Source organism: Elgaria multicarinata, chromosome 10, assembly GCF_023053635.1.
Source record: "Elgaria multicarinata webbii isolate HBS135686 ecotype San Diego chromosome 10, rElgMul1.1.pri, whole genome shotgun sequence".
In the NCBI taxonomy this organism is placed as follows: domain Eukaryota; kingdom Metazoa; phylum Chordata; class Lepidosauria; order Squamata; family Anguidae; genus Elgaria; species Elgaria multicarinata.
The window spans coordinates 56583469-56608814 of NC_086180.1; the positions used below are offsets into that span (position 1 = coordinate 56583469).

Genomic DNA, 25346 nt, shown 5'->3' on the forward strand with positions numbered 1-25346 from the left:
TTCAATTTTCATTCTAATCATATGAAAATAAGAGAATAAGAGATTGTAATTCCTTTGTATTTCTAATACAGTAAAACACGTCATGTTGCTTAGCACTGGGTCAACATACTTTTGAATCAATGCTGTAGCCACTATCTGGAGTAGACGCCAGCGTCTCGGGAGGAGAACATCTTACAGAACCTGCAGATGCAGAAAAGGATGCAGAAGTTGCTGCACTGCAGCAAAGAATCAGGTAGTTTCTCCAGAGCCCAATGTAGGAGTCGCTGCTTATAGCAGTATTTACTTTCTTGGCATTGATAGGGCTGCTGTTAAAAAAAGAAAATATTTCATAATGCATTTAGTCTCATTATTCAAAGGAGATACTACAATGCCAGGACTGTGCATTGCCTGCAGACAATACAAAGTCTGATATAAGTTTAGCCTTCCTAGAAAACCTTCACATTATTAAAATAATGTTTCTAGTCCTCCAGTTTGCACTAAAACATGGGAGTAACACCAGTTCTCTATATTTATAGTTTTTCCAAATTCTGTGAAAACTCCAATAGCTATATTTATTTTAGTACAATTTATGCTCAACCAAGTACTTGGAAACAATACTTAAAACATGAATTAATGATGCTACTGCAAGGACATTTTTGCTTCAGTATTCCTCATCTTTTCAAGAAATAACCCCCTATCTTTAGAACAGAAATCAAATTAAAACAACAAATACAGGATGTACTGAATAGTCTAATTTCCCTATGTATGAGTGCTTAGGGTGTTCAGTTATATTAAGAAAGGCACTTACTTTATGTCAACCTGCGGAGACAACTGTTGGAGTCTGGTATAAGCAAACATCCAAGCATAGCTCACGGCTGTAGGGCAGTGCTTTGGAAGATATTCTTGTTTCATAAAACTCGAAAGGCTAATAATCCAAGGGTCTTGACCCTGAGTTACATGTGCAAATATCCATATATGCGATGGACTTACAACATCAAACTGGTGACTGATGGGAGAAGAGCTCCAATCAGCTAATGTTTGCAAATCTATTGAACTGGGACAGTACAGTAACATAGTCTGTGTATAGAAACAAAAATAAATCTATTTAGTACACCAGAAACTAATTTATTTAGTACACCCGAATTTGTCTCTGTGGGTGGGGCTTGGCATAATGCTGCCACACTCTTAATCAATGTTAAGGGTGTAGGCTATAGAGCCATATTCATTCTTCCTTTCCTTTTTCTGTCCCCCTCCATTTCCTTGTCAACATTAATTATGGTGTAATCTCATGCCTGCAGCTATACTAACACTACGATAGGGTGAAGCAAAGCTAGAATGCCAAAGTTGGCCACTTCAGAGGTATTCAAACCTCCTCTAAAGTGAAATGGGTCTTCTGTAAAGTGGTTGAAACTGAAACAGGCTGGTTCTGAAGCTTCAGACCAAATTCAGAACTTTGTAGACTAGCAAGGTAGTACTGTCTCTATTGACTTGCATCGGAAGAAAAGAAAGACTGCACTCCAGGAAACTGCTGTTGAGGAAGAGATCATAGGGCAACAGGATCCTTGTTGGGTGGGAGGTGTTCCCCTCTACCAGCCAATTTTTGGGGTGCAGGTAAGAGGTGGGTAAGTATTATTATTATTATTATTATTATTAAAATAAAGATTGTCTTAGGGCACAATTCTATGACCTCTAGACATTGCCCAAGGGGCCATAAGATAGTGGTGATTCTCCTATCCAAGTTCAGAGACAGCATTCCGACCTTGGAAGGGGGAGTTGGAGCGCCCACCACTACCCTGCTCCCTCCCAGCTAGCATGGAAAGAACCATGCCAGCTGGCCTCCGAGGTTGGAAACTCAACCTTGGAGACAGAAAGAAGGGGGCTTCTAGTGGGTGGGGTGGGGGGAGGAGACCACAGAGAGCAGGATAGGTGTTATCCTGAGCCTCTTCCAGCCTCCTTCCCTGCTGTTTAAAAAGCTGATGCAAGACAGGCTAAAAAGCCTGTCTAGCAAAATCTGCAGGGCAGGAGGATGGCCAGGCGAAGATTGTCACTGCTGCTCCTCCTGCCTTGCACTGGATGTTCGGAAGCCTCCGGGTTCTGGGGCTTCTAAACATCCAATTGATAGGAGTGTGCCCTTAATCATGTATTTTCAACATACATGAATCGTCAGGAAACATCAAACGCAAACAGAAATTGTTTCTAAAAAAATCTTACCTGATCAGCACCTGTGAGATGTATGAAACTTTCAAGAATGGATGAACTCATTCTGTCCATTACATCTATGGCCAATTCATCATCACTCTGAAAATTACAAATATTGAATGCATGACAAAGCCAAGGAACATTAAGATAAGGCATTTACTTACATATGACAATTACCATACCTTAGAAACGTCTAGAACTGTGAACAAGGCCCTTATTTCTTTTAGACAACTGACAGCTAGTCTTCTAGTGGCAGGTCTTGTGCTACAAAGAATGACCAATGCAAAGCCTTCTACCACATGGAATACACTTGAATAAGGGGTCTTTTCCAGGGGAAGGGTAGGAGCAGATCCATTGGCTACACCACGCTAAAAATGGGAGAAAACAGGAATTATTTAAATCAACAGGATCTATTTATTTGTACTAATTTTTAGCTATTAGCTATTAGATCATCAGCATATGTCCCTGCTCCTCTTTTTAATATTTACTAGTTTTAGGAACATGAAGCATAACAATGACACTATTTACACTACTGCCTTGATCTTCCTGCCTAGAAGCAGCAAGAAAAAGTTGAAGAAACAAGTAACTCCAAAGCATAGTTACAGATATTTCCATTTTGAATAGTCTTGCTCTGTAATATTTCTACCCACATAAATCTGGTTTTATGACACTGTGATAGGTTGATGAACAATGAAATCTACTGCCATTTGTTCCTAAAAATATAGTTCCTGAATGCAATATAGCATTCATTGTTACATTAAAGCATACCAGTTAACAATACTTTCATGCAGCATAATTATACCTGAGCTTCTTGGTTCTTATTTTGCATTTGGACTGCTTGTTTCCACTGATTGATGAGCTGCACTAGCATCTTAACTGCATTGTCAAGAAGCGTTGGGTGAACATCAGTGACTTCACGAACAATAAAATAAACAAATCCTGACAGAACATCTTCCCGCCAATCTGGAAAATCCAGCATCAATGCTTGCAAAGTATTGAAAGCCAGTGCACGCAGTTCTTCATCCATGTGAATTGTCAACCTATTGGGAACATAAGTTGCTGTTTAGAATCCAAGTGAAGGGTTAGCACATTTAGTATGAAAACCTGCTTCAGTCTGGGAAAGATGGAAGACAACATGTATGGTTGAAACATTAACCTGGCATTCCCTTGAGTTATTTATATGTATGCATCCAGTTACTGAGGGCTGATGCACTCAGAATGCTGGGAACTATTTAAAAATGGTTGAAAGATCCGAAAGAGTTTGCAGGACCACAACTCTGCCCAGCTCTTCTACTTTCCAGAGTGAATAACTATCTCCCATCCTCCTACTGCAATTAACAATGAGCTCTTTTTCAGTAAACTCTTGTTGAGAGAGTTTAAAGGGGTTTTCTATTAAAATAAAATTCCTTTGCATCTCATAATCACTGAGCTATTTCCAGGAAAGACATCCATATTCAAATGCTACCCAGTTCTATCTCTCCTTCATTCAATTTGTATGTGGCAGGGAATGTGTTGGACAAGTGCCTGGAGTCAGTAATTTCTTGGATGATGGTAAATTGAAACTCAGTCCTGATAATATGGACATGCTATTGATTAGTGGTCCACTTGACCATGGAAGAACGTCCCCTTATGAAACAGATTTGCAGTTTAGAGTGTTGTTAGATTGGGCCCGGATTATTGAGATTTGTGGCCCAAACCAAAGCACAAGTTAGGTCTTATTTTAGGAATATGTAATAGTTATCAAATGTTGATAACATCCCAGGTCAGGCTACTGCAATGTGTGTGTTATATATGGAGCTGCCTTTAAAGAACATATGGGAGCTACAATTCGTTCAGAACATGGCAGCTAGACTGTTGATTGGGACTTGCTGAATGGAACGTACTTCGTCAGTACTTAAAGATCTCCAGCAGCTGCCAGTTTGTTTCCAGGTGCAATTCAAAGTGCTGGTTTTGACCTATAAACTCTAAACAGCATAGGCCAGGGTATCGGAAGAGTTACGTTTTCCTGTGTGAACTTTCCCATTCATTGAGATCATCCTCTGATGCCCTCTCAACGTTTTCTTCAGGGATTCGGCAGCTAGCCTTTCTTTAGAGTTGTGTCTTGATTGTGGAGCACCTTCTACAGAAACTGTTACTTGGCACTTGCTCTTATCTTTTTGGCAACAAATAAGTACTGCTTTGTTAAAACTGTGTTTTTACATTGACTTGTAATCAATTGTTTTTATATAGTAAGCCACATTTCAGACCTTGGTTGGAAAGGTGGGATACAAAAAAATTAATCAACCCATTCTGTCCCATTGCAAGTGTATTAATACTTCAGATGATACATTTATGGGTTTCATTGCCAAAATTTATAAATGGTCTTGCCTAATAAAGGTTTGAGGTTCCCTTTTTACCTTGAAAGCAGTTCAATAAGGTCAGTTCTGCTCATGCCATCTGGAATTAGCCTCGGGATAGCAGCAATACAAGTTCTAAATAAATCAATTTTAGGTTTTCTCTCACCCCTGTGAAAAGAGACCAGGTTTAAAATAGTCAAATGAGAGCTTACATCAAGATCGTTGGTATACTGTACCTGCATCAGAGATTCAATAATGGGTTGTTGTTGTTGTTTTTATTCCCGACGTTAAATTAATATCCATTTTTAGTGTTATTTGCTATCTATGAGAGCAATGTAGAAACTGTTCAAAATACACAAGTCTTGCTGAAATCAATGAAACCTATGTGCTTTATTAATATTAAGTCCTACTGAGTGTAATGGAGCTCAACAACATTTAACCATGGGGAATCATGCACCAATTCTTTTTCAGCTGTGATGAATTAGATAAAAGCATGATTAATTTGTTACATACGTGATCATGTCTTCAGGTTCCTTATTAGACATCTGTATACTAGTCATGCACATTGGCCTTCCAACTTCTTTGTCGAGATGCCTAAGGATGCTGTCTAGAGCTTTTCTTACTTGAGGATAGTATATTGACATTCCTAAGGAGGCAAAGTTCAATAGCACTTGATTCTCAAATCTGTGTTCCACTTTAAATCCCACTTTTTTTGAATTTTACTGGATACTCATTTTTGCAATGATTCCGAAACTTGAAACTGAATTTCACTGACTTAAAAAGTCAAAGTATATTCAAACTAGGGTTGAGTATTTGACTGATCAAATATGGGTAAAATATTTTAAAGTATTTATTAAAAGAACAAAAAAGATATTTTGAGAGCGATCCAAAAGCTGTGGTTGCCGGACATAGGCACCTCTTCCCAACAGAATGGGGCAGGTCCCTGACCTCACTTTGCACCTCCAAAACTCAGCATGAGGTCACAACCCCAGTTCCAGGTTTGAATCCTAGACTGTTCCTGCACTTATGCTGCACTTCCAAGACTCCCCGAGTGCAGTGCGCGTGCGCACACACACAAAACCAAGACACAGATCTTCCTCTCAAGCTTGGAAAGGGAGCTGAGGATTGTGCTTTGCACTACTTAGAAGTACAGCAGAATTGTGTGGATGAGATGCTGCTCCCACCAAACTATGAAGTTGAAAGGAAACCCAAGTTTCACATTTTAAACCCACTTAAGGTGCATGTTTGGAAAGAAAAAAGTCATGCAACTCTCAGCATGCTCCAGCCACCCACGCTGACTAGAGGATTCTTGGAGTTGTAAGATTTTTTTCTGTCTAAACATGCCTAGGATTGTGCCTTTAACTCATGTCACACTAGCATAACTAAAGGAATAAAATAGGATTTCCCTCTGCTGCCCTGATGCTGAACACACTTACTTAGGAATAAGTACCATTTTGGTATAGGGAAAGAGGCACTAATTAACATTTAAATCAAGTATCTGTCACCATGTTCAGAGTTCTCCCATGGAAAACCTAGCTGGTTTACTATTGCGATTATTTGATTGGAACTGAAATACAGTTACACATGAGTGAAGGAGAAGCACTCTAATGTTTAGGGACACTAATCATTGCTGTACTTCATATAGTGTTTAACTGTGGGTTAAAAAGCCCACAGTTCTCTATTCTACTTCTGCAATGGCTTCATCTTTATCCCCTTCTCCTGCCTTTTCACCACCCTCTTTTTCAGGCTGAAATTCTGTGCACATTTACCTCAAAGTAAGTCCTATTGTTCTCAGTGGGGCTTACTTCTGCATAGACATACTTAGGATTGTGCTGCAACTCTGTTTTTAAGTTGGGACAAGATACACACACACACACACAAACCATATCTAGGAAAATAACAGCTTGCTGGTTACTGCATCATATTTACCTAAATTAAGCAGGGGCATTGTTTTAGCACTCCTGCATTGTTGCAAACCTGAAGCTGGATGCAGAAAGACGTTGAAGAATCTTCTTCGGCCAGGAAAGGCCTGGAGCACTGCAATTCTCCCCCAGCTTTCCTGTCCTTCTAGCGTGCGGCAGAGGAAGCAGCTCCAGCAGGACAGAACAGAGAAGATACACAGCATCTCTCTCGCTCTCTTTCAGGTTTCCTGCTGCTGCTCCCGCCTTGTGCTCCAACTATCATGAGAACTCCAGCTAACTCTTGCTCTAGCTGTGTGTGTGGCTGGAGCACAAGGCAAAAACTGCTGGGAAGGCAAGAGCAAGGGGGCAGCAAGGGAGAGCGTGGCTGGTTGACTGAGCGAGCAAGTGAGTGGGCTGGCGGCTGCGGTTCCGGCTCCTACAAATAGAATTACTGGCCTTCCTGACAGGAGCGGGGCGGGGAAAGCAGGACAATTCTTCCCGCCCTCCTCAAAAGCCCCAATTCAAGTGGGGTGTGTGTGCAAGAAAGTGGAGATGGCCCCAAACATAAGAGTGTACCTGAACACACTTGGGACACCCCTTGCGCACACCAGTGTCAGTGTTATGGAAATGATACCCCACCTGCCACATCTTCACTCCTCTTTGCCCCATCTCCAAAAAGGGTTGTCAGGCTGCAGCTATCCGAGATTGTGTGTAAATGTAATGGATACTTTGGCCCTGAGAGCAGTGACGAATTGTGACCCTTTGAGCAGGCGTACTTAAGGACAAAGGTTTTATTATGCAGTTATTGAAGAGCCACTGGGCCTGTTCAGATGACATGCTAAGCCATGATTAGGCCACTAACCCTTTTGCAGCAAATACTTAGTGGGTGTGTTTAAAGTGAACACTGCACTTTAGCCAAAGTTTATGCAGCATATGCTCTTGCTCCATAGGACAATTAATTTTAAAATGCACTGTTATATAGATTGTTTAGAAATTAAACACTCTCCCATTTCTGAACTATTATTTTCCTTATGTTTCTTATAAGAGTACCATTTCCCATTTTTAATACCAACTTGACTAACCTATAACTTTTGCTTCTTCATCTGTCAGAGTTTTATTGAGAAAAATTTTCTTTACACGGAGAGTGTTTCCTGAGGGAAGTACAACTCCTGTAGTTGGCATAGGTGGCTCGCCATCCTTCTGTTGTAAACTGTCTGCTATCACGAGGAAGACTCTGAGACCTATATTCATTCTCTGTAGCACAGAGAAAAAAGTAAAACAGTAAACCAGGCAAGATATTGTGACACAGGGCCAATGAAATGTTGCAACAGGAATTCGACTTTCTCACCTTTAACAGAATGACTTCAACATTATTCAGGCCAACCAAACATTCAAAATCAACATTGCCAATTAGTATCTTGCTAAATCAGACACTAAATGGCATTTAAAGTTCATTAATCTCTGCAAAATAATATGCTCTAAAGGAGATAAATCCTTTAGAGCATATTGGCTATTGGCTAAACCACTTGTTGAACACTTTTATCAGATTCCTCTATAGGTCAATCCCAGAAAAAGATACTGCAGGGATGCAGCAATCCAGCATCTGATAGGCATAGGTATAATCAAACCACTTTTGCCTACATTTGTCAAGGCTGTACTCTATGGTAGGATATGCATATAATGCTGAAACATGATTTAGCACTGCATTCATGAGCAGAAAGGAGACTGGGAGAAGCCTTCAGCTAGCATGCTCGCCCATTCCCTTTTCTCCTGGTCAGGGAGCTCATCGCATGAGCTCCTGAAGGGACCATCAATGGCCTGAGAGGACTGTTGGAACAGCCCTCTTCCACCTTCCCTCGGGCTACTTAAGACCTGTGTGCCCTGAGGGAAACAGAAGTGTGGAAGCCCTGATCAGGGAGATCATGCCATCATCTGAAGAGACCTTCAATCAGCCTTAGAGAACCATATTCTCATGTTTTTTGAGGTTGTTTTTTGGGGGGGTAACATTTGTTTGTTTCAGTATTTAAAAACTGTAAACCAACGTGAGTGCCTTGGCAGAAAAGCAACATAGAAATATTCCTAATAAATAAAATAAATAAACTGAGGTTCGGTTTCACTTTACCCAATTCATGGCTTGTTGTTATGTGCAAATCAGAAATCATGATATAAAAGAAATTCTAGTCAACTGCAAAACAAGCCAACCTGGACTATTTAAGCTAGCTTGTTGTACGAGGTAGAGTTTATTTTAAACTTTGATTCCTGATTCACCTGTAATAGAAAGAAAGGAAGGAAGGAAGGAAGGAAGAATTTGGGTTTATTCTTGCTCCTGGCAGCATGGAGGAAGAGAGGGGAGAGGAATGCACATTTGATCCCAGTACTTAGTGTGGGCTCTTTTCTCATCATGTATGCAGCACTAAACTATAGTTTAGCTTAGCATTACATGCAAGTGTAGTCTACATCTAAAGCCCCAAAGAAGACCACAGACACCAGCATGATTTTAGTTCTTAAGAGTGGAATCCTATTAATGTTTATACAGAAAAAAGTCATATAACTCCCACCATGTCTGGCTGGAGAATGCTGGGAGTTGTAGAATGTTTTTCTGTCTAAACATGCATAGGACTCCACCCTAAATTGCCTGAATAGCTGAGTAAAGTTCTAGGGTTTCCAAGGACACACAGTGCTGTGCTCATGCCCAAAATTTTACATGAACTGATTGCAGTAAAAACAAATTGCAAACATAAAACAATTATTTTTTGTTCCAATATTGTGTTACCTCTGGATTAATAGTGAAGGTTTTAGGTGACTTTCCAACACTGAGAAGATCAAAAATTATTTCTTTCATTGCGAAATCCAAGCGTTCCTAAGAAGAAAACCATGTCTATATAAGACTCTTTGTAAACCTTAGCACATGCTCCAAGCACTGAAGTGAATATTAGTTCTTTTGTGTTCTATGATAACCAGATCAAAACTAGTTACATTTCTGTGAAAATGCTACATTATTTCTCAATAATCCAGTGTACCACTATCTTGCATACTTTAATGTGGATTATTAAAAAATCAGTAAGACTGTTAAAAGCAGGTTGCACTGTACTAGTGCAGGGTTTTTTCTTTTTTTGGTGAGTGTACAAGTCAGCCAACTCTTTTAACAAATGGAGTTATGCAAGGAACAAGAGTATACTGCTACCAAGAACAATAGTTTTCAAATTATACTCTGTGGAACTAGGGATGTGACACACAAATTTTGCTATAAGACACAGCTATATCATCACTGATCCCCTTTTCCTTTACAGCCACAGAGGAGTGTTGTTGGGTGTGCTCTAGGGCTCTCTCAGTTGAAAGGTGGTGACTGATGCCTAACAGGCCCACAGGGAGCAAGAGCCTCTGAATATCCAGAAGTTTCCTTGGTGGACAAGTCAATGAGGAAAGGTGGCAAGTCTGAAAACCATAGAGTTAAACTGCAGAGTTTGCATAGGGAAAATTCAGCTTTTAGTCTCCTATTCATCAATGACATTCTCTGGATAGCCTTAAGCAAGTTACTAGGTATCAAACTAACCTATTTTACAGGAATACTGAGAGGATAAAATGAGAATTTCACATACATCACCCTGAACTTCTTGGGGAAGAGAACATATGGTAAGGGATGTGTATTTAATATATTATCAGACTTGGATTGAAACATGTTACACAAGAAACTTACCTGAGCAATGAACTGGATAATTTTTACAAATATGTTCAGAGGTGTGTCTCGAGGGACCACACTGCGAGAACCTTTTGGAAAAAGTGCTGATACAATGCTCATGAGACGGCTGTAGAAGAAAAGATTTAGAAAGCATTATTTAGAAAACCTACTAATAGCTTTATCAAAGAATAGTAACTGCAATTTTTAATTTGAAGAAAATGACGAAAGTTTTAGTACATTGAACTGCTTACCTTTGTGTTACAGTGTTGCTTTCACATTTTATTCTAATAACATAAACCCATAATAATCTATATAGCGATTCCAGTGCAACTCGAGACATTTTGGGATCTTTATTCTGTTGAAAACAATTTTAAAAACAGGTTTCAATGTATGTGCAGGACACCTGCCTGAAAATACATTTTTAAATGCCAAAATTTAAATAATTTAAGCAAAACAAACTCATATCTTCATTTCTGGACATCTATATTGTAATGCATTTGTGGCCAAGAGAACTTGCCTATTTTTGTAATTTATTTATGAAGAGATTTTAAAACCATCTTTTGGGGCACATCGCCCTCACAAGCAGTGTACAGAAAATTCCATAGCAAAACATAATAATACCCTATTTCTTCGATTCTAAGACACACTTTTTTCCCCATATAAACATCTCTAAAAATGGGGTGCATCTTAGAATCGTGGGTGTGTCTTAGGTTTTTTTTTTTCTGTTGGTGGTACTGAAATTAGTGTGCATCTTACAATCGATGGCGTCTTACAATCGAAGAAATACGGTACATAAAATAGTCAGATTAAACTTACATTGCCTCCACTTAAAATGACCAGTAATAAATAAACAAGCACAGCACTTAATAAAATGTAGACTGAAATAAAAACTTAAGACTTCTCTTAAAAGCCAACAACGGTGAGACCATATGTACTTCCTGTGGGAATTTCCCACCTAATGATCAGGACCCTGGATCCCACCCATCACATCCTCCCAAAAATGTGTCCTACAGCAGATATCTCTTTCCATATTCTGCAAGGCACCTGAGAAACAACAATCCTTTGCTTTGCACAGCCTTTGAGGAAATGATGGTGGCACATGCTTGACTCCTCCCAAGGTCCCGTCCTCAGTGAAAGCATCCTCATAGTTCCCTGCTCTTCTGTAACTTCCAGTGGATGGGGAAAGAGCCAGGAGCACTTTCTTTCCTCCATCCCATCCAAATGAAAAGAGAGGCAGCTGGAGAAGCATCTGTCGGGGATGCTTTAGGGTGGATTCCTGCATTGAGCAGGAGGTTGGACTCAATGGCCTTGTAGGCCCCTTCCAACTCTGCTATTCTATGATTCTATGATAGAGGCAACAGGCAAACTGAACTGGGAGAATTTAAGTCCAGGTCTCAGGCAGGCAGGACTGGTGCTTTATGCTGGCTGAATCACCCCCCACCCCATTCTCAGGTTGTTTATGCCATTCTTCAGATTCATAAGAGCTGCTGACAGTTGTAATCAGAGGTGAAGAGGAAGACGATGAGTGTTTGTGTGTGTCACAGGCAGCAGCTCTTCCCTGCTCCTCTCTCCTGCTTAAAATAGAAGCCAGATATTCCTTCCCTAATACGACTACCTGTAGTCTGGTTTTCTGCATTTTAAGTAGGAAGCAAGCTCTACCGAGTTCCATGGAGCTTACTCCCAAGCACAGAATTATAGTTTTACATTACAAGCCTGTACTCGTGGGCAGTTCACACATAATGGCAAATCCTGGGTAAATGAAGCAGTTAACCCGTGGTACATTGTTAGGTTAATTGCTGGGGTTGTTTAGCCCCTTAACAACCCAGCACTTCAGGTTTCACATATCACACTCACAACCTACAAGCTAATTGTAGGTTGTTGATTAAAAAAGGAAGTAAAGAGTGTGCAGGAGGCAGCGTGCTCATTCACTCCCATTTGTGCTTGGTAAATCCTGGCTTAATTAACCCAAGATTTACCATTACTGATGAACCAGGTCATTAAGTTCCACAACTGAGTGGGACTTATTTCTGTGTAAACATGTATGGGATCAAGCTATTAGTTTTCCAGGGCTGTGGATTAGTGATCTAACATTACTATTTTCCTTATGCTGGGCACCTTTTCAGTCCTTCACCAACAAGGAGAAAAAAATGCTCCAAAGCTTTGACACAAAAGGAACTGTGGAAGCTAGGGGACTCTCAGTCAGCAGCCTGCAAGGGGTCTGGCTTTCACAAAGTGATTGTCATTTATGAACCAAACCTTTGGCTGTAGGCCTCTAGTTCTCAATGCTGGTTTTGCTGTTGTGAAACAGTATTTTAATTACAAACTCAGGCAACCCAAGGGTGTTTAGATCACTTCCTTCTGATTAACCTCTCTCTGAAAGAAGATGCACAAAGAATTTGGGACTTTGTATCACTAGCTAGCTGATCATGTGAAGAAAGGGGTTTAATTTAGGCTAATATTTTAGACCAAAATTATATTTGGGATGTTATGAAAGAGTTTGTAAAATTCAACAGAAACCGGTAAGGTTCTGCAGTGTGTTCTATCAACAAAGCTTCGGCTATTGGGTGGTATAAAAATGAAATAAATAAATAAATAAATAAAGCACAGCTAACAGAGTTCCCCTTTTTTATGTTTCTTCTCAGGTGTGGCAAGCCCTTTGGCACAAAATTAGGCTAGTTATAACTTGCTTCCACTCTGGTTGGGCTTCTTTCAAAATCATGAGTTGGGGGGAAAAAGCTATCCCGTTTTTGTAAGAACCATTCACATTAATTAGTCATTAGAGGCATCACTGGGCAGCATGATATCCAAGAAGCAGAACATGTGTTCCCTGCAACAAGAGGGATAATAGCAACCTCTAAATGTATTGCTTTAGCAACTCAACTCAATTAAACGAGACAACAGAACTCTGAGAAGCAGACTTTAAAAGAATGCTGATAATTGGTTCAAATTCTTATATCGATGTCTATTAAATATTTTCAATGACCATGGAGAAGAACCACAAATAATATTAACTATTTTTCATTCTTGATTGTTATCAGTGTAACACATGTTTTACTTCACTCCCTTGCAATTAAACCAAACCAACTATATACTGCATTGGTTCACACATACTGATAACCCATGATTTATTTTACCCAGTTTTTTTTTTTTTGCTCTACCCAGGGTTTGTCTGGCAGACAATCAAACAATCCATGGCTTGTTTTCTTAATTCCTGGGTTGTTTCCCTGCTCCTTTGCCCACTCCCTCCCTATATCCCAAATGCCTTTGCAGTGCTGTAGTACTAGAATGCACATTGGCTGTTCGTTTGTTTTAATCGCTCCTGTCCACCACCTCTGTAGTCTGATGAAACAATCCAAGAACAATCCACAGTTCTCAGGTCACATGTAACAAGAACCCATGGTTTAAACAACCCAGTAACAAATCAAGGGCGCTCTTTTTGTATTGTTCTTGGTTAAGAATCCATGGTTTATTAGTACAGCCATATTCACACGTCATGACAACCCAGAATTCAACAACCCATACAATAGTTTAGAGTTATGTGATAACCAGGTTATAGATTATTTTTTTCTTTAAAATTTACATGCTATACGTTGACTACAATCACAAAGAACAATAAGCCAGGATTCCCAGATAATTCTGGTTTATTCTGACTGAGCAGTATACTGGTGTGCACAGCCCATTCACCCATACACATTTTCTTGTGATATCTGAGCCTGGGATCCTGGCTTGTTGCTGGGTTAAATCCTGGCTTTATTAGATCAAGCCCATTGTGAGAGAATGAATCTGCTTTACTAAAACAAACCATAAGGTATTCAGCATAATTTGAAAGTGTTAGATTTAAATATCATGACATCTAAATTATTATCTGAAATTTCTCTACACAGACAAGAAACACAGCAATATTATTTTTTAGGTGAAGTGTTATAATTGCTTTAGAAAATACATTTTAACCCTGGAGGCAAAAGTAATCCTGCTATAACCCGAAATAATCTATAGAATGAACGCTGTATAGATTTTAGTATTAAATACCATTAGTGCAAAATGCCTTTTCTGTAGTCCATTACAAGGCATGAAAACCAAAACTGTTTAACTTTTTTTAAAGTTGAACTGTTTAACTTTTCTTTTTGTGAACTGACTCATATGATAGGTTTAAATAATAATTTGCTTTATACTGTATTACACACATAGCTTTTCTTTCTATCAGTTGACAATAAATTACTGACAATGTTCCTTTTGCAGAGTAGCTACTCTTAGTCAGTGGCCGGTTAACAGGGTGATTGCTATTTTTACCAAACAGGACATACAATGCAACATACAGAAAGACAAGAAACAATGCTATTTCTTACTTTGCTATTACAGCATATTAACTCACCTGAAGCGTTTCTATTTGTTTTCTGATACTGTTGTTAGATGGCATCTAAATAAAGCAATGCAAGACAGCAAAACATAACAAACATGAGAATGGGAAGCACATGCATGTTAGATGAAAAAATAAAAATAAAAAGCACAAACATAAAGCTGTTTATTAGGGCTCTATTCAGCAGAAACAAGATTTAAGCAGATAAAACTCCACTTCAGATCTGCATGGCTGGGACACCCTAATGATTCACCATGCTTTTCATATTATCTTGTCAATTGCATATCTTAGCATTCACTATCAACCACTGGCAATCAGATTTAAGAATATGCTGAGCTTGGCTAATATCTATTAAAAGGCACAATTTTCTTTGGCTAGGATCCAAAGACCCAAACAACTAATTTCACGGATCAAAGAGACTTTTGTACTGAAAAGTAGCACACCGTGCCCACCCTACCAGCTGCATGGCAAATCATTTTTGAAAGTGGGGAATTTCAAAAGCATTCTTGTGTGGCACAGAGGACAGCTGATCAAAGATAAGTAGTAAAAAAAACTCTGGCTATGCCTAAAGTAGCAATTTGGATACCAGCCTTAAAGCTTATAAAATTTTGAGATGTTCCATAACCATTTCTATTAGAGATGTGAATGAAATTTGCCCAAAGCACAAGATGAATCTTGTCCCTCCTAACTGTTTCTGGTGCTTCTCAATGCTAAGTAGGTTTCCTTCCAAGTGACTAGAATCAAATCTGGACCCTGCACAAGGCTTCATTCATATTTCAGATTTGGGAAGGCACACAGCATCTCTCGAAAATTACCATCTTTTGCTTTTCTTTCTCTAAATGCTGATGCGATGGGAGAGGGGTAGTGACTGATAGGCCTACCATCTAATCATAGAGTACATTTACCAGGAACTCTCTTATCACTGTGCTTTAGGGTGGGCAAGGATGGGGCTGTGAGATCGACATTCTTCTGATGCTACCAAGCTTCCCGATGAATAAAACCTTAAACTTAAAGCATCATAATTCCTAGGTCTTGCACTTGTCCTCTTAAGCTGTGTAGTTTTCTTGCCTCTATGATGTGTGATGTTTTTATATAAATTGCCCCAAAAAAAATCATGTGGAGAGGGAAGGGTAAGCAAATCACTTACCATCACTACTCCAACATTTGAGGGCTTTCTTTCCATATAAATCACTGTACCTAGCCTTTTGTAACTTATGCAGTCTGTCATTTTCAGAAGAGAAGTCCATAAAGAACATGGGGATAACTGTGTCCTTTTTGGTCACCTTCAAAATAAAGGCTGCTCTTGCAAAAAACTAAGCACCTAAGGTGGCAGGCTCAATCTCCTCAGAAGGGGTAAATATCCCCGCAAATTATATCCAATTTTACCAAGAAATAAAAAACTTATCAGCAGTTCCCTTAAAATAAATCAAAATATAAACATGTATATAGAATAACCACTGTGCCTATTTTTTTGACATTTGGCAGGCATAATCCCCTCATAAGGAAATACTATGCCCTGCAAGTATTGTCCAATACTGACAAAGAGAAAGGAGTTATACTCATTCTTTAGTTTCCCATAACAGTCAATGGGAGGCACGAAGCCTTGGATTTCAGAATCTTGAGTCAGGTTCAGTACTCGAGTCAAAGAGGTTAGCTCCTAAACCAATCCAACTGGCCTTTTTCAAAAGTGCCGAACTGGAGTCAGATTCAAATCTTGTGATTGGTACACCCATTAAATTTATTTAATTAGCTTTTACAATTCTAAATCAATAGATGACTTGAATATTATGTGAAAATGTATTGTTCTCCTTATAAAAACATACATCCTCTTTTTCTACCTTTCTCCATCATACCACATCAACCAACCAGGCTACAATCCTATACACATTTACCTGGAAGTAAATCCCAGTGAACTTAAAGGGACTTACTTCTGAGTAGACATGTATAGAATCTATTCAGTTAAATCGTGTGATAAGAAGTGTAATCTTAAGCAAGGTACACCCAAACCAAACCACTGGAGAGTTAAGCTTAATAAGGTAAATGAGATTCTCCACATTTAGTTTCTGGATCTCACAGTTAAGTTGTTCACTTCTCCATGTGATAAAATGAGCAGGTAAAGGAGTACACAAGAGGGCCTACTCCCAATCTTTCCCACTGCACAATAAAGGAGGAGTGGGAGAGAAGACATATCATCTGAAGAAAGCCATTATCTGTCACCCTTCTTAAAAAAAACAATTCTTCACCATCCCAACACTTAATCTGATTTCCTAAATTGATATAAAATATCTACTATTACTCTTATCTTTTCCTGAGGCCTGATAATATCAGATTTAACATTATTTCAGAACAGTTAGGGCATTTTAAATGGACCCAATTTAACGCTGAACGTAGCCTGCAGTTTTATTAGCCAGTCTGCAAGTTAGGTCAGCAGTAGTTCTCTACATTTTTTTTTAAAGTCTTAATACCTTGTAGTATAAAGCATAAACATAGCCATCAATCCTAATCTAAAAGATTTTCTGCAATGAAATCCCAATATATAGTGCTATAACGGCTACTTACATGTTCTATTGAACAGAGCCCCATGATAAAATGTTATGTTGTTAAGGAACAAAAAACCTAAATTAAAATATATAATGCATGCTTTTTGATTATTAATTCAAGTTCCTGGCGATGGAAGTTTTTATGTACTCATTGTCAGGAGTATAAAATTTCTCAATAAAAGAAATGAAAGAAATACCAGCATTCCTTTCTATATTCTACACAGAGAAAGCTTCAATAGCAGGTAGAAACAGACAAATAAAAGGTAGACATTGCAAAAGACCTGTAAATGTATAAAAGAAATATACAAAACCTTGACAAAGGATAAGATGATGTGGGGCAGGGGAAGAAATACGAACCTATAATACAACACCTAGATGCTACATTTTGCATTTTGCACAATGGTTTACATAATTTAAACCGCAGGCCCAATTCTTAAGTTATTACAATGATAGCAAAGGTGAGCATTAGCAACAAGATGAACTACAAGAACTCAACCATTAAGACCGATATACCATCAACAGGAATCTATTCAATTATTTGCCAATATATTTACAACAGGAAATTGTTATAAAATCAATCTTACCAAAAGAATAGATGCATTTGTAAATCAATGACACCTACACACCCACAATAAATATTAGCAGAATCAAGCCACAGTTTAGCACTTCAATCCTTTCAATACAGTAACATGTGCTTTTAGTTTTCTCACTGATCTTAGCATGGTCCAAAAGTGTTTAACTGTGGCTGGATCACACCATGGCTTTGAGCCATGTTCTTATACTATGGGCATGTTTTCCATTCCCCCATTCCACTCCCTGTAACATAATTAAACAGAAATCATGTTGGAAGGCAGAAGAAATGTATTACACAAAACCCTTCTGATCTGATGCTAGCATTTTTCTTCCCATTTCATGGTTGTTCCACACTCACACATTTTCTAAAACAGATCCGTTTCAATTAATTCAATTAATATATTTTGCCAGTTTTGCATAAATTGGGGTAAGGATTTCCAAAGTGTTACATAGTTATAAAAAGTTCCTTTACAGAGTCTGAAACCTATTTTATTTGGTATTTATTATTCACAAATATTAAAAGGGCCCTTACCTTTAAATGGGACAGACAGTTCTGCAGGAAGATATGCCAGTTATTTAAAAAAAACTGCTTCTGGCTGACACACAACAAGCAGGTGATCAATGGATACAAAGCCTGAGAGAGGAAGAAAAGAATTTATCAAATCTCTTTCAGAATTGTATAAGAGACCAAAGTGTGTGTGTGTGTGTGTGTGTATAAAAGATCAATGAGACAATTTTATTTTTTGTTAACAGAAACCATTGCCTGACCAAAAGCATCCAGACCTAGCCCTGATACAATAGTCCTCACTCGTTCTCTTGCAAAGTGATTGTTTTTATCACTAGTGTAGAGTAGGGACGTCAATGGAATCTGTCCGGGGTGGGTGGGGGGTGGCGCTCGCTGAGCTTTCATCAGCTCAGCCCACCAGAGTTTGAGTCATTTCCCCGCAGGCTGGCCTGAATAGATCTGCATCAAAAATGTTCCCAGATTTCAGGAAAAGTCCTGCGGGTGCTTGCCAAGAGTCCATGCAGAATATGACAACATCTTCATAGCATACTCTTAGTTGATTGCCCTGTTCTTTACACCCAACAGCTGTGTACAACTACCAACCAACCAAAGGAGTTTTACACGGATTCAAGTAAACTTCCGTTAATTATATTAATGTACCAGTTGCAGCCTTAGTTCTCAGTCATTCAACTTCCCGGACCTAAGCAACTGGCCATCCCAGGTATCTGCTATGTGACTTATTACTTCGCTGAAATCATGCACAAGTTCTATTCTGGAGAAATGTTAAGTGACTTAAATAATTCTTAAATACCAATGAGTGCTTCTTTCTTGAGCTCAGCTCAAAGGTAGTCTGGTAAAGCATCTCCACAAAGTTTTTCAGACATGGCACATTCACTTCATTTTTAACAGCCTAGTATCAAAACAAAGAACAGATAAAATGAAATTAATGTACAATCAATTGTGCAGCAGAACATGAATTATATTAATCTACCAGTTGCAGCCTCAGTTCTCAGTCATTCATCTTCCCAGACCTAAGTTATTCAGGATATTTAAATTACAGCTATTTAGATTTAAAAATAATGAAATCCTGAGGCCTTTTGAGGCATGGTTTACCAAGGAAATATGGGCACCTGGTAAGCATATTGGGTTCCCATGTGCTCCACTCAAACCTATTCACAAGGTTGGATGGGAGGGAAAGAGATCTTATCCAAGTTGTTAATAACATGATATTCCCATTTATTAACAACAGGAAATAACAATTTTATTCTTGCTAGCAGGATGATATACAGGGCAGCTTAGGTCAGACACTACTTTCTCCCCATGGTAATGGCTTCACACATGTTCAACAGACTTACTGGGTTGAACTTCGTTCTAAGTAAGTAATCTCTAAATGTGCTACTGCACTTACAGTGGGCAGGTTCGTGTGTCATAGTGGCAAATTGTGGGTTAATTAACCCACACTGCACACAAGCTGCTTTTGTTTACTATAAGCAACTTCTAATCAGCCCAATCAGAGTTTGTCAGCATAACAAGCCAACCCAGACCAATAAATTGTTTAGGGATTAAACAGCTCAGCAGGTAACCCAACAGCAAACCATGGGTTAAATATTCGGTTATTCAGAGGCTAAACAACTTATTTGTCCAGGATTGCACATCATGCTGACAACCTCCAATGAGGCCAATCAGAGGTTGTTTACAGTAAACAGAAGTGGATACAAGCAGTGATATTTTAACTGGTTAACCATCTTGTTTTTAACAGAGGTGTCAACTTTAATTTTCATATGTTAACACACATAAAAAGATGGTTTTTAAAGTTCCTTAATGAACAGGTTTATAAAATAATATTATATAGAGTTTATACAATAGAGAACAAGGTTCTTGAAATGCTATTTGGCAGAGATGGATTTGGTTTCATTCAGGATCATGAAAAAAGAGGGGAGTTATATATTTTATCAAAGTTGTGAAGAAGGCAATGCTTTGACCTTAGGTGTACATGGTTAACCCATTAATTGAGACAACTGTGCAATTAATGGTTCTAATCTCCTGCCATATGTTGAAAAGCATACACCTGCTTGTTAACAATGCCAGGAAAAGTAGGTTTTGTTCAGAATATAAAAAGGGTTTTAAAAAACCTCAAAAAGCACTGGTATGTCAAAAGGAACAGTTCTCTTTGTCTGAACCCCACATTCCATTGCAGATATCACCTCTCTCCCACATCACACACCTTTTGTGGAAGAATGAAATCTACTTACAGCAGCAACGGGGATGAGAATTTCTACAAACAAACCAGCAAGTGAGTGCTTTATGTCCTTATCTTTTACTTCCAAGAAGTACTGTGCACATTCCTATAAGAAAACAGTTGTCAGATTAGCATCTTGTTTAAGTACAACAGCCACATGAAAAAAATGCCTAAGGGTTGTAGCGAACATACCAGAACAGTTAACTAAAATAGCCAATATCTGAACTGGAACAAACTTGAAAAATATGCTATATTCATTCTGCAATTTTCATAATTATGAAGGCCAACACATTTTCAAATATGAGAAATCAAAACATTGGCCTTTTAATGTAGTGTGATTATTCAGCACCAACATATTGTACATACCAGCTGCAAAAGACTGAGCCCAATTAGGCTCACACAAGGACATAGCAGAAATAACAGCTCCCACATGCTATTTTATGGGAAGGGCCATAGCTAGGTGTGGCAGAGCACATGCTGTGCATGCAAAGTATCCCAGGTTCAATCTCTGCCATCTTCAGACAGCGTGGGGAAAGAAACCTGTCTGAAACCTTGGGCAGCCCTTGCTGTTCAGTGTAGACAATACTGAGTTAGAGACCAAGTCTAAAATTGTATATGGCAGCTACTTACAAAGCTGATTCTCATGCACATCTCAGAAGCAGCTTCCAGTAGCACAATTAGCCACTGTCACTCGCATTACGATTTCCATACACAAAGCTGTTAATTTTTAAAAACTGAAACAAACCAATCTCACAGGTTCAAATCCAGAAAGCATCATAGGTCCCACTAAAATCAGCTGGACAAATTAGTTGTGACTAATTTAAATCCCATTAATTTGAACAGGACTTTATTGTAACTAACTTTCTTTGGATTTGGATCCTTCAGTTTCTTTCTCTTCCTTCCCAGCCCCATTTAGCAACTATTATTGCTCAGGCTTTGAAGGTCCTTAGTTTTATGACATATAAGCCTATGCGGCAGGGTCTTGCTATTTACTGTTTTACTCTGTACAGCACCATGTACATTGATGATACTATATAAATAAATAATAATAATAATAATAAATATATCAGATTTATTAGTTTTAGAGAAACTATGGTTACCAGATTTTGAAACAGTTAAGATCTTAAACACGGTTTGAAGTTGCTTTAAGATTCTGCCTGGTTCCAAACTGGCAACCACTGTTTTGCAGGTCAGGCAAAATAGGAAACTATGGTTAATTAGAAACTTCCAATGTGACATGACACAACTTCTTATATCCCTACCTTGGTTTCCTGTGCCCTCCCAGGTCCAGAACAATCTTGTTTTTACCTTCAAAGCTCTCTGTCACCTAGCCCACCTTCTCTCTCCTCTCTTATACCCTGAAACCCTTGATCTTCATTCCTTCAGGACGCCACCCCTTCTCCCTTATTCTCTCATATGCTTGAAATGCCTCCCAGAACACTTGCATGGTGCTCCCTCTTGTGCTGCCTTCAAGTCTCCCTTTATGTGTAGCCTAATTCCCATGCCCTACTGCAACTAAGCCTGTAATCAAACCTAAGCGTGTATAATTGAACAATTGCATATTCGTTTGTTGATTATCCCTGCTTCTGCTTCCCTCCCCTCCCCTGTTTCCTTGGTGTCTGATTTTAAGTTGTAAGCTCCTCAGGGTCTTGTACCCTGCAAAGCACCATGCACAGCGATGACACAAAATAAATGAAATAATTTACCTGCATGAACTGAAATGATGCTTCAAAATCTTCTACAGGATACATTTTTACTCTGAAAAACTTCATCCCCATAATTAAGCTGATGATACTTTGTACCACATGAGGGCTTTGTTCCTTTTGTCGCAGTTCTTTTAATTCTGTGACAAATTTCTTTCTAACAGCCTGAAACCTAGATTGTGGAAAGGCAGACACCAAGGCTCTTAGGAATAATTTAAACAATATTTATTTATTACATTTATATATCACCCCATAGCCAAAGCTCTCTGGGCAGTTTACAACAATTATTGCAAAGAGGTTTTCCTATCAATAGCCAAAGAATTGTATGATGCCCCCATTTTAAAAAGACAAATATCTTAAGTCTATATGGTTAACTCTGGGACATTTAGAAAACAGCTGCCCTTTCAGGTATATACATTGCCTTTTCCCTAGCATTCCACATTATATCACTTCTACAGGGTTCTAAAATATCAATTCTACTTTTAGCATGGTCAGCTCTTCCAAAACCATTTTTCTCAGTTCAAAACAGGGAGAAGGAAGCTCTCTCTCTCTCTCTCTCTCTCTCTCTCACACACACACACACACACACACACACACACACACACACACAGTGAAATGAGCATGGGATGGCAATATATCTGGCAACCTGGCAATGAACCATTGAAGATGCTATTTCTTAAATGCTATCATTAAGGCAAGGATGCCCACTACCTCTCACCATTCATGCAAATTTACATATAAAGAGGAGTGAAATTAAGAAGTTCTGAACCTTGTAAACTAGTTTAAAAAGGAGCAGCTTACTTTGATTGCGCAAGAACCCCTATCACTTCTGCATATAAATCTGCGATAATATGCACATTCCCAGTGTTGGTTCCTGAATACCTGTGATGAAGAAGTGTAGAGAATAAAGGCCACAAATTTGTTTTTACTCAATAATACCTACTACAATCAATGTAATGCTGCACACAACCATAAGAGACGCACCATCTATTAGAAGGAGCTACCAATATAAATAGAAAGAAGGGTGAAAAAAATCAAAACAAGGTTTGGACTGTCACAATGAAGATAATATTTAACCTTAAGGATGTAGATGAAACCTCTATTTATTTAAAATATTCATATACTGCCTTTCATTAACAAATTCCAGGGTGGTATACAAGATTAATTAAAACTGAGATAGAAACATACAATACAAGAGAAAGTCTAACAAACTAAAGCATTAAAATCAGCAAATGCGTGGTTAAACATTTGCATCTTCAACAGAAGCACCATCACGGTTAGCACCTGTTGTACACTGCAGGAGGGAGAGAATTCCAAAGGCAGGACACAACAACCAAAATAGTCTAGGAAAGATGAGGGGGGAAGCATTGGTAGACAAAAATGTAACAGAAGTATTTTCTATGCAGAAATTATAGGTAATTAACATATCCCAAACTGAAGCATCACTGTCTTCATACTCCCCTGACTTGACAGTTATCAAAAGCAATCAAACAAGGCAAGCCATTTTGTTTGCATCCATAGCATATGTTGAACACCGTTACTTAGTTACACCTAATCATTTACACAAATCATTCAGGAGGAGGAGTCAACACAGACAGCACATCTGATGTTTCAGTCACCAACTTTCATGCTGTATCAAAGCATTAACAATGGGAAAACATCACACAACCGTATGCAAGTGTGGAGAATCTCGTCTTGTAGTGGGGGCCTGTACACTACAGCAGACGCACACAGATTCTCTCAATCTGTATCTTTAGTGCAGCACTAGCTGCAAACCCTCAAAGTCTTCTCCAGAGCAGAGAGACCTCCTGGTGAAGTAGATAGTATCCCTCCACTCCCACTAGCTCTCCAGCCTAGGTTGGTGCAGCACTGAGTACCTAGGCAGTCACAACTGGGTCAGGTCTCATTTACCTCCCCCACTTGGGTCTCAGGAATATATGCCAGGTTGTCTCTCCCATTCATGATCAATTCTTATACATACTGACCTGGTGGGTATATTAAATGTGGTAAATAAGCAGCAACCTGTGTATTAACAGTCACATTTGATAATGTGTACTAGCTTCACATGACACTGGTGTACACACAATGTAGCAAACAGCACACAAGTGTTTGCTGTTCCTTACATTAAAGTATGTTACATGTAGGGATTTCATCACATGGCTTATAACTATATTTATTTCAAGGGTATTTCCTTTCAGGCTTCACATCAACATATTAAATAAATAAACTAGAGTTAGAAATAAATCTTATTATAAAATGAGCAGAACTTCTGCACACTCCTTTTAGCTTTATTATAATTAAGCTATTTAATTCAAGACTTACTTGACTAATCCTTTTCTTGCACAGTTCTTCTTTTAAGATTTAGGCTTTTTTAGACTACAATCTTATTATACACACATCCCTAGGAGTAAGTCCAACAAATACAATGGAATTTATTTCTGAGTTAACAAGCACAATTAATCTTAAAAATGATCTTTAACAAAAATGTAATTAAAGTTTATTCAGCTAATCAAGATAAAAAAAATCTATTAACATCTTGAACCTGAAGATGTGCACTAGTGTATCTTATCCGCAATACCAGAGTGACAAGTGACCACTCAATAATCACTGCAAAGTTAAGAACTACTGAAAGACAGAGTTTTTAAAATGCACTTACCCTTCCTTGTGTTTAAAGTGCTTAAAAGCCAAATTTAGAACTTCATGAACTATAGGGTCAGGCACTGGATGAACAGGTATCTGTAATATAGAGGGCACATATTGCTTACCTTTACTGCTTTGATTGACTTGGTTTGCACATCGCACTAAGCTATGATGGGCTGTTACTGCGGGTGGTTGCAGGGTGGCTTAGCATGACATCTGAACCCAGAGCCGTTTTTCCATCATGGGTTGTGTTTTGCAAACAAGCCACCCCGAGAACTCATGGCTTGTATTAGGGTTGTTTAGGGTGGCTTGTTCTCAAGGTGGCTTGTTGTGACGTCAGAACCAGGCAAGGCGATTTTAACCTGGGACAGTTAGAGCGTCATCTGGCAAGAGCATCAAAACCCTTGTTGCTTCTCGCAATTTTGCTAGTGCTGCCGCCATTCTCCCTCATTCTCTTCTCAGTGCCCTCCAGTTTAGGGTGAATTTTTTATTTTATTTGTCATGGAAATCTTTAAGAAATGACAGCAAAGAGAGTACTGAATGTATTTGCAATTTTTTTCCCAGTCCTACACAAGTGCACAGGAGTGAATGTCCACTCCTAGGAATTTTGTGTAATTTCCCCCTCAGTTTTACTTTGCACACTTTTACCTTGTTTTACTGCTCTGCCTTGTAATTTGCATATATTTACCCGACTC

General features: G+C 38.7%; 2 protein-coding genes across 6 annotated transcripts in view; one reads left to right on the forward strand and one right to left on the reverse strand.

Annotated features, from left to right (window-relative positions):
• The window catches only part of OCIAD1 (OCIA domain containing 1), a 236243-nt gene that overhangs the window by 104737 nt on the left and 106160 nt on the right, over positions 1-25346 (forward strand). The gene's annotated exons all lie outside the window — the stretch shown is intronic.
• FRYL (FRY like transcription coactivator) overlaps positions 1-25346 on the reverse strand; it is a 161276-nt gene that overhangs the window by 67949 nt on the left and 67981 nt on the right. For 3 of the 5 annotated variants that reach the window (XM_063135768.1, XM_063135766.1, XM_063135764.1), the window contains exons 6-23: positions 24668-24747; positions 22813-22893; positions 22015-22183; positions 20322-20414; positions 18881-18979; positions 18097-18198; positions 14467-14511; positions 10346-10449; positions 10113-10221; positions 9189-9275; positions 7498-7669; positions 5028-5160; positions 4575-4682; positions 2981-3218; positions 2361-2546; positions 2191-2277; positions 788-1056; positions 110-305 (exon numbers count right to left, since the gene is read on the reverse strand). In XM_063135768.1, the coding sequence (XP_062991838.1) occupies positions 110-305; positions 788-1056; positions 2191-2277; positions 2361-2546; positions 2981-3218; positions 4575-4682; positions 5028-5160; positions 7498-7669; positions 9189-9275; positions 10113-10221; positions 10346-10449; positions 14467-14511; positions 18097-18198; positions 18881-18979; positions 20322-20414; positions 22015-22183; positions 22813-22893; positions 24668-24747 (2358 nt within the window). The remainder of the gene's footprint in view (positions 1-109; positions 306-787; positions 1057-2190; positions 2278-2360; positions 2547-2980; positions 3219-4574; positions 4683-5027; positions 5161-7497; positions 7670-9188; positions 9276-10112; positions 10222-10345; positions 10450-14466; positions 14512-18096; positions 18199-18880; positions 18980-20321; positions 20415-22014; positions 22184-22812; positions 22894-24667; positions 24748-25346) is intronic. The other 2 variants (XM_063135769.1, XM_063135765.1) reach the window with 1 other exon arrangement.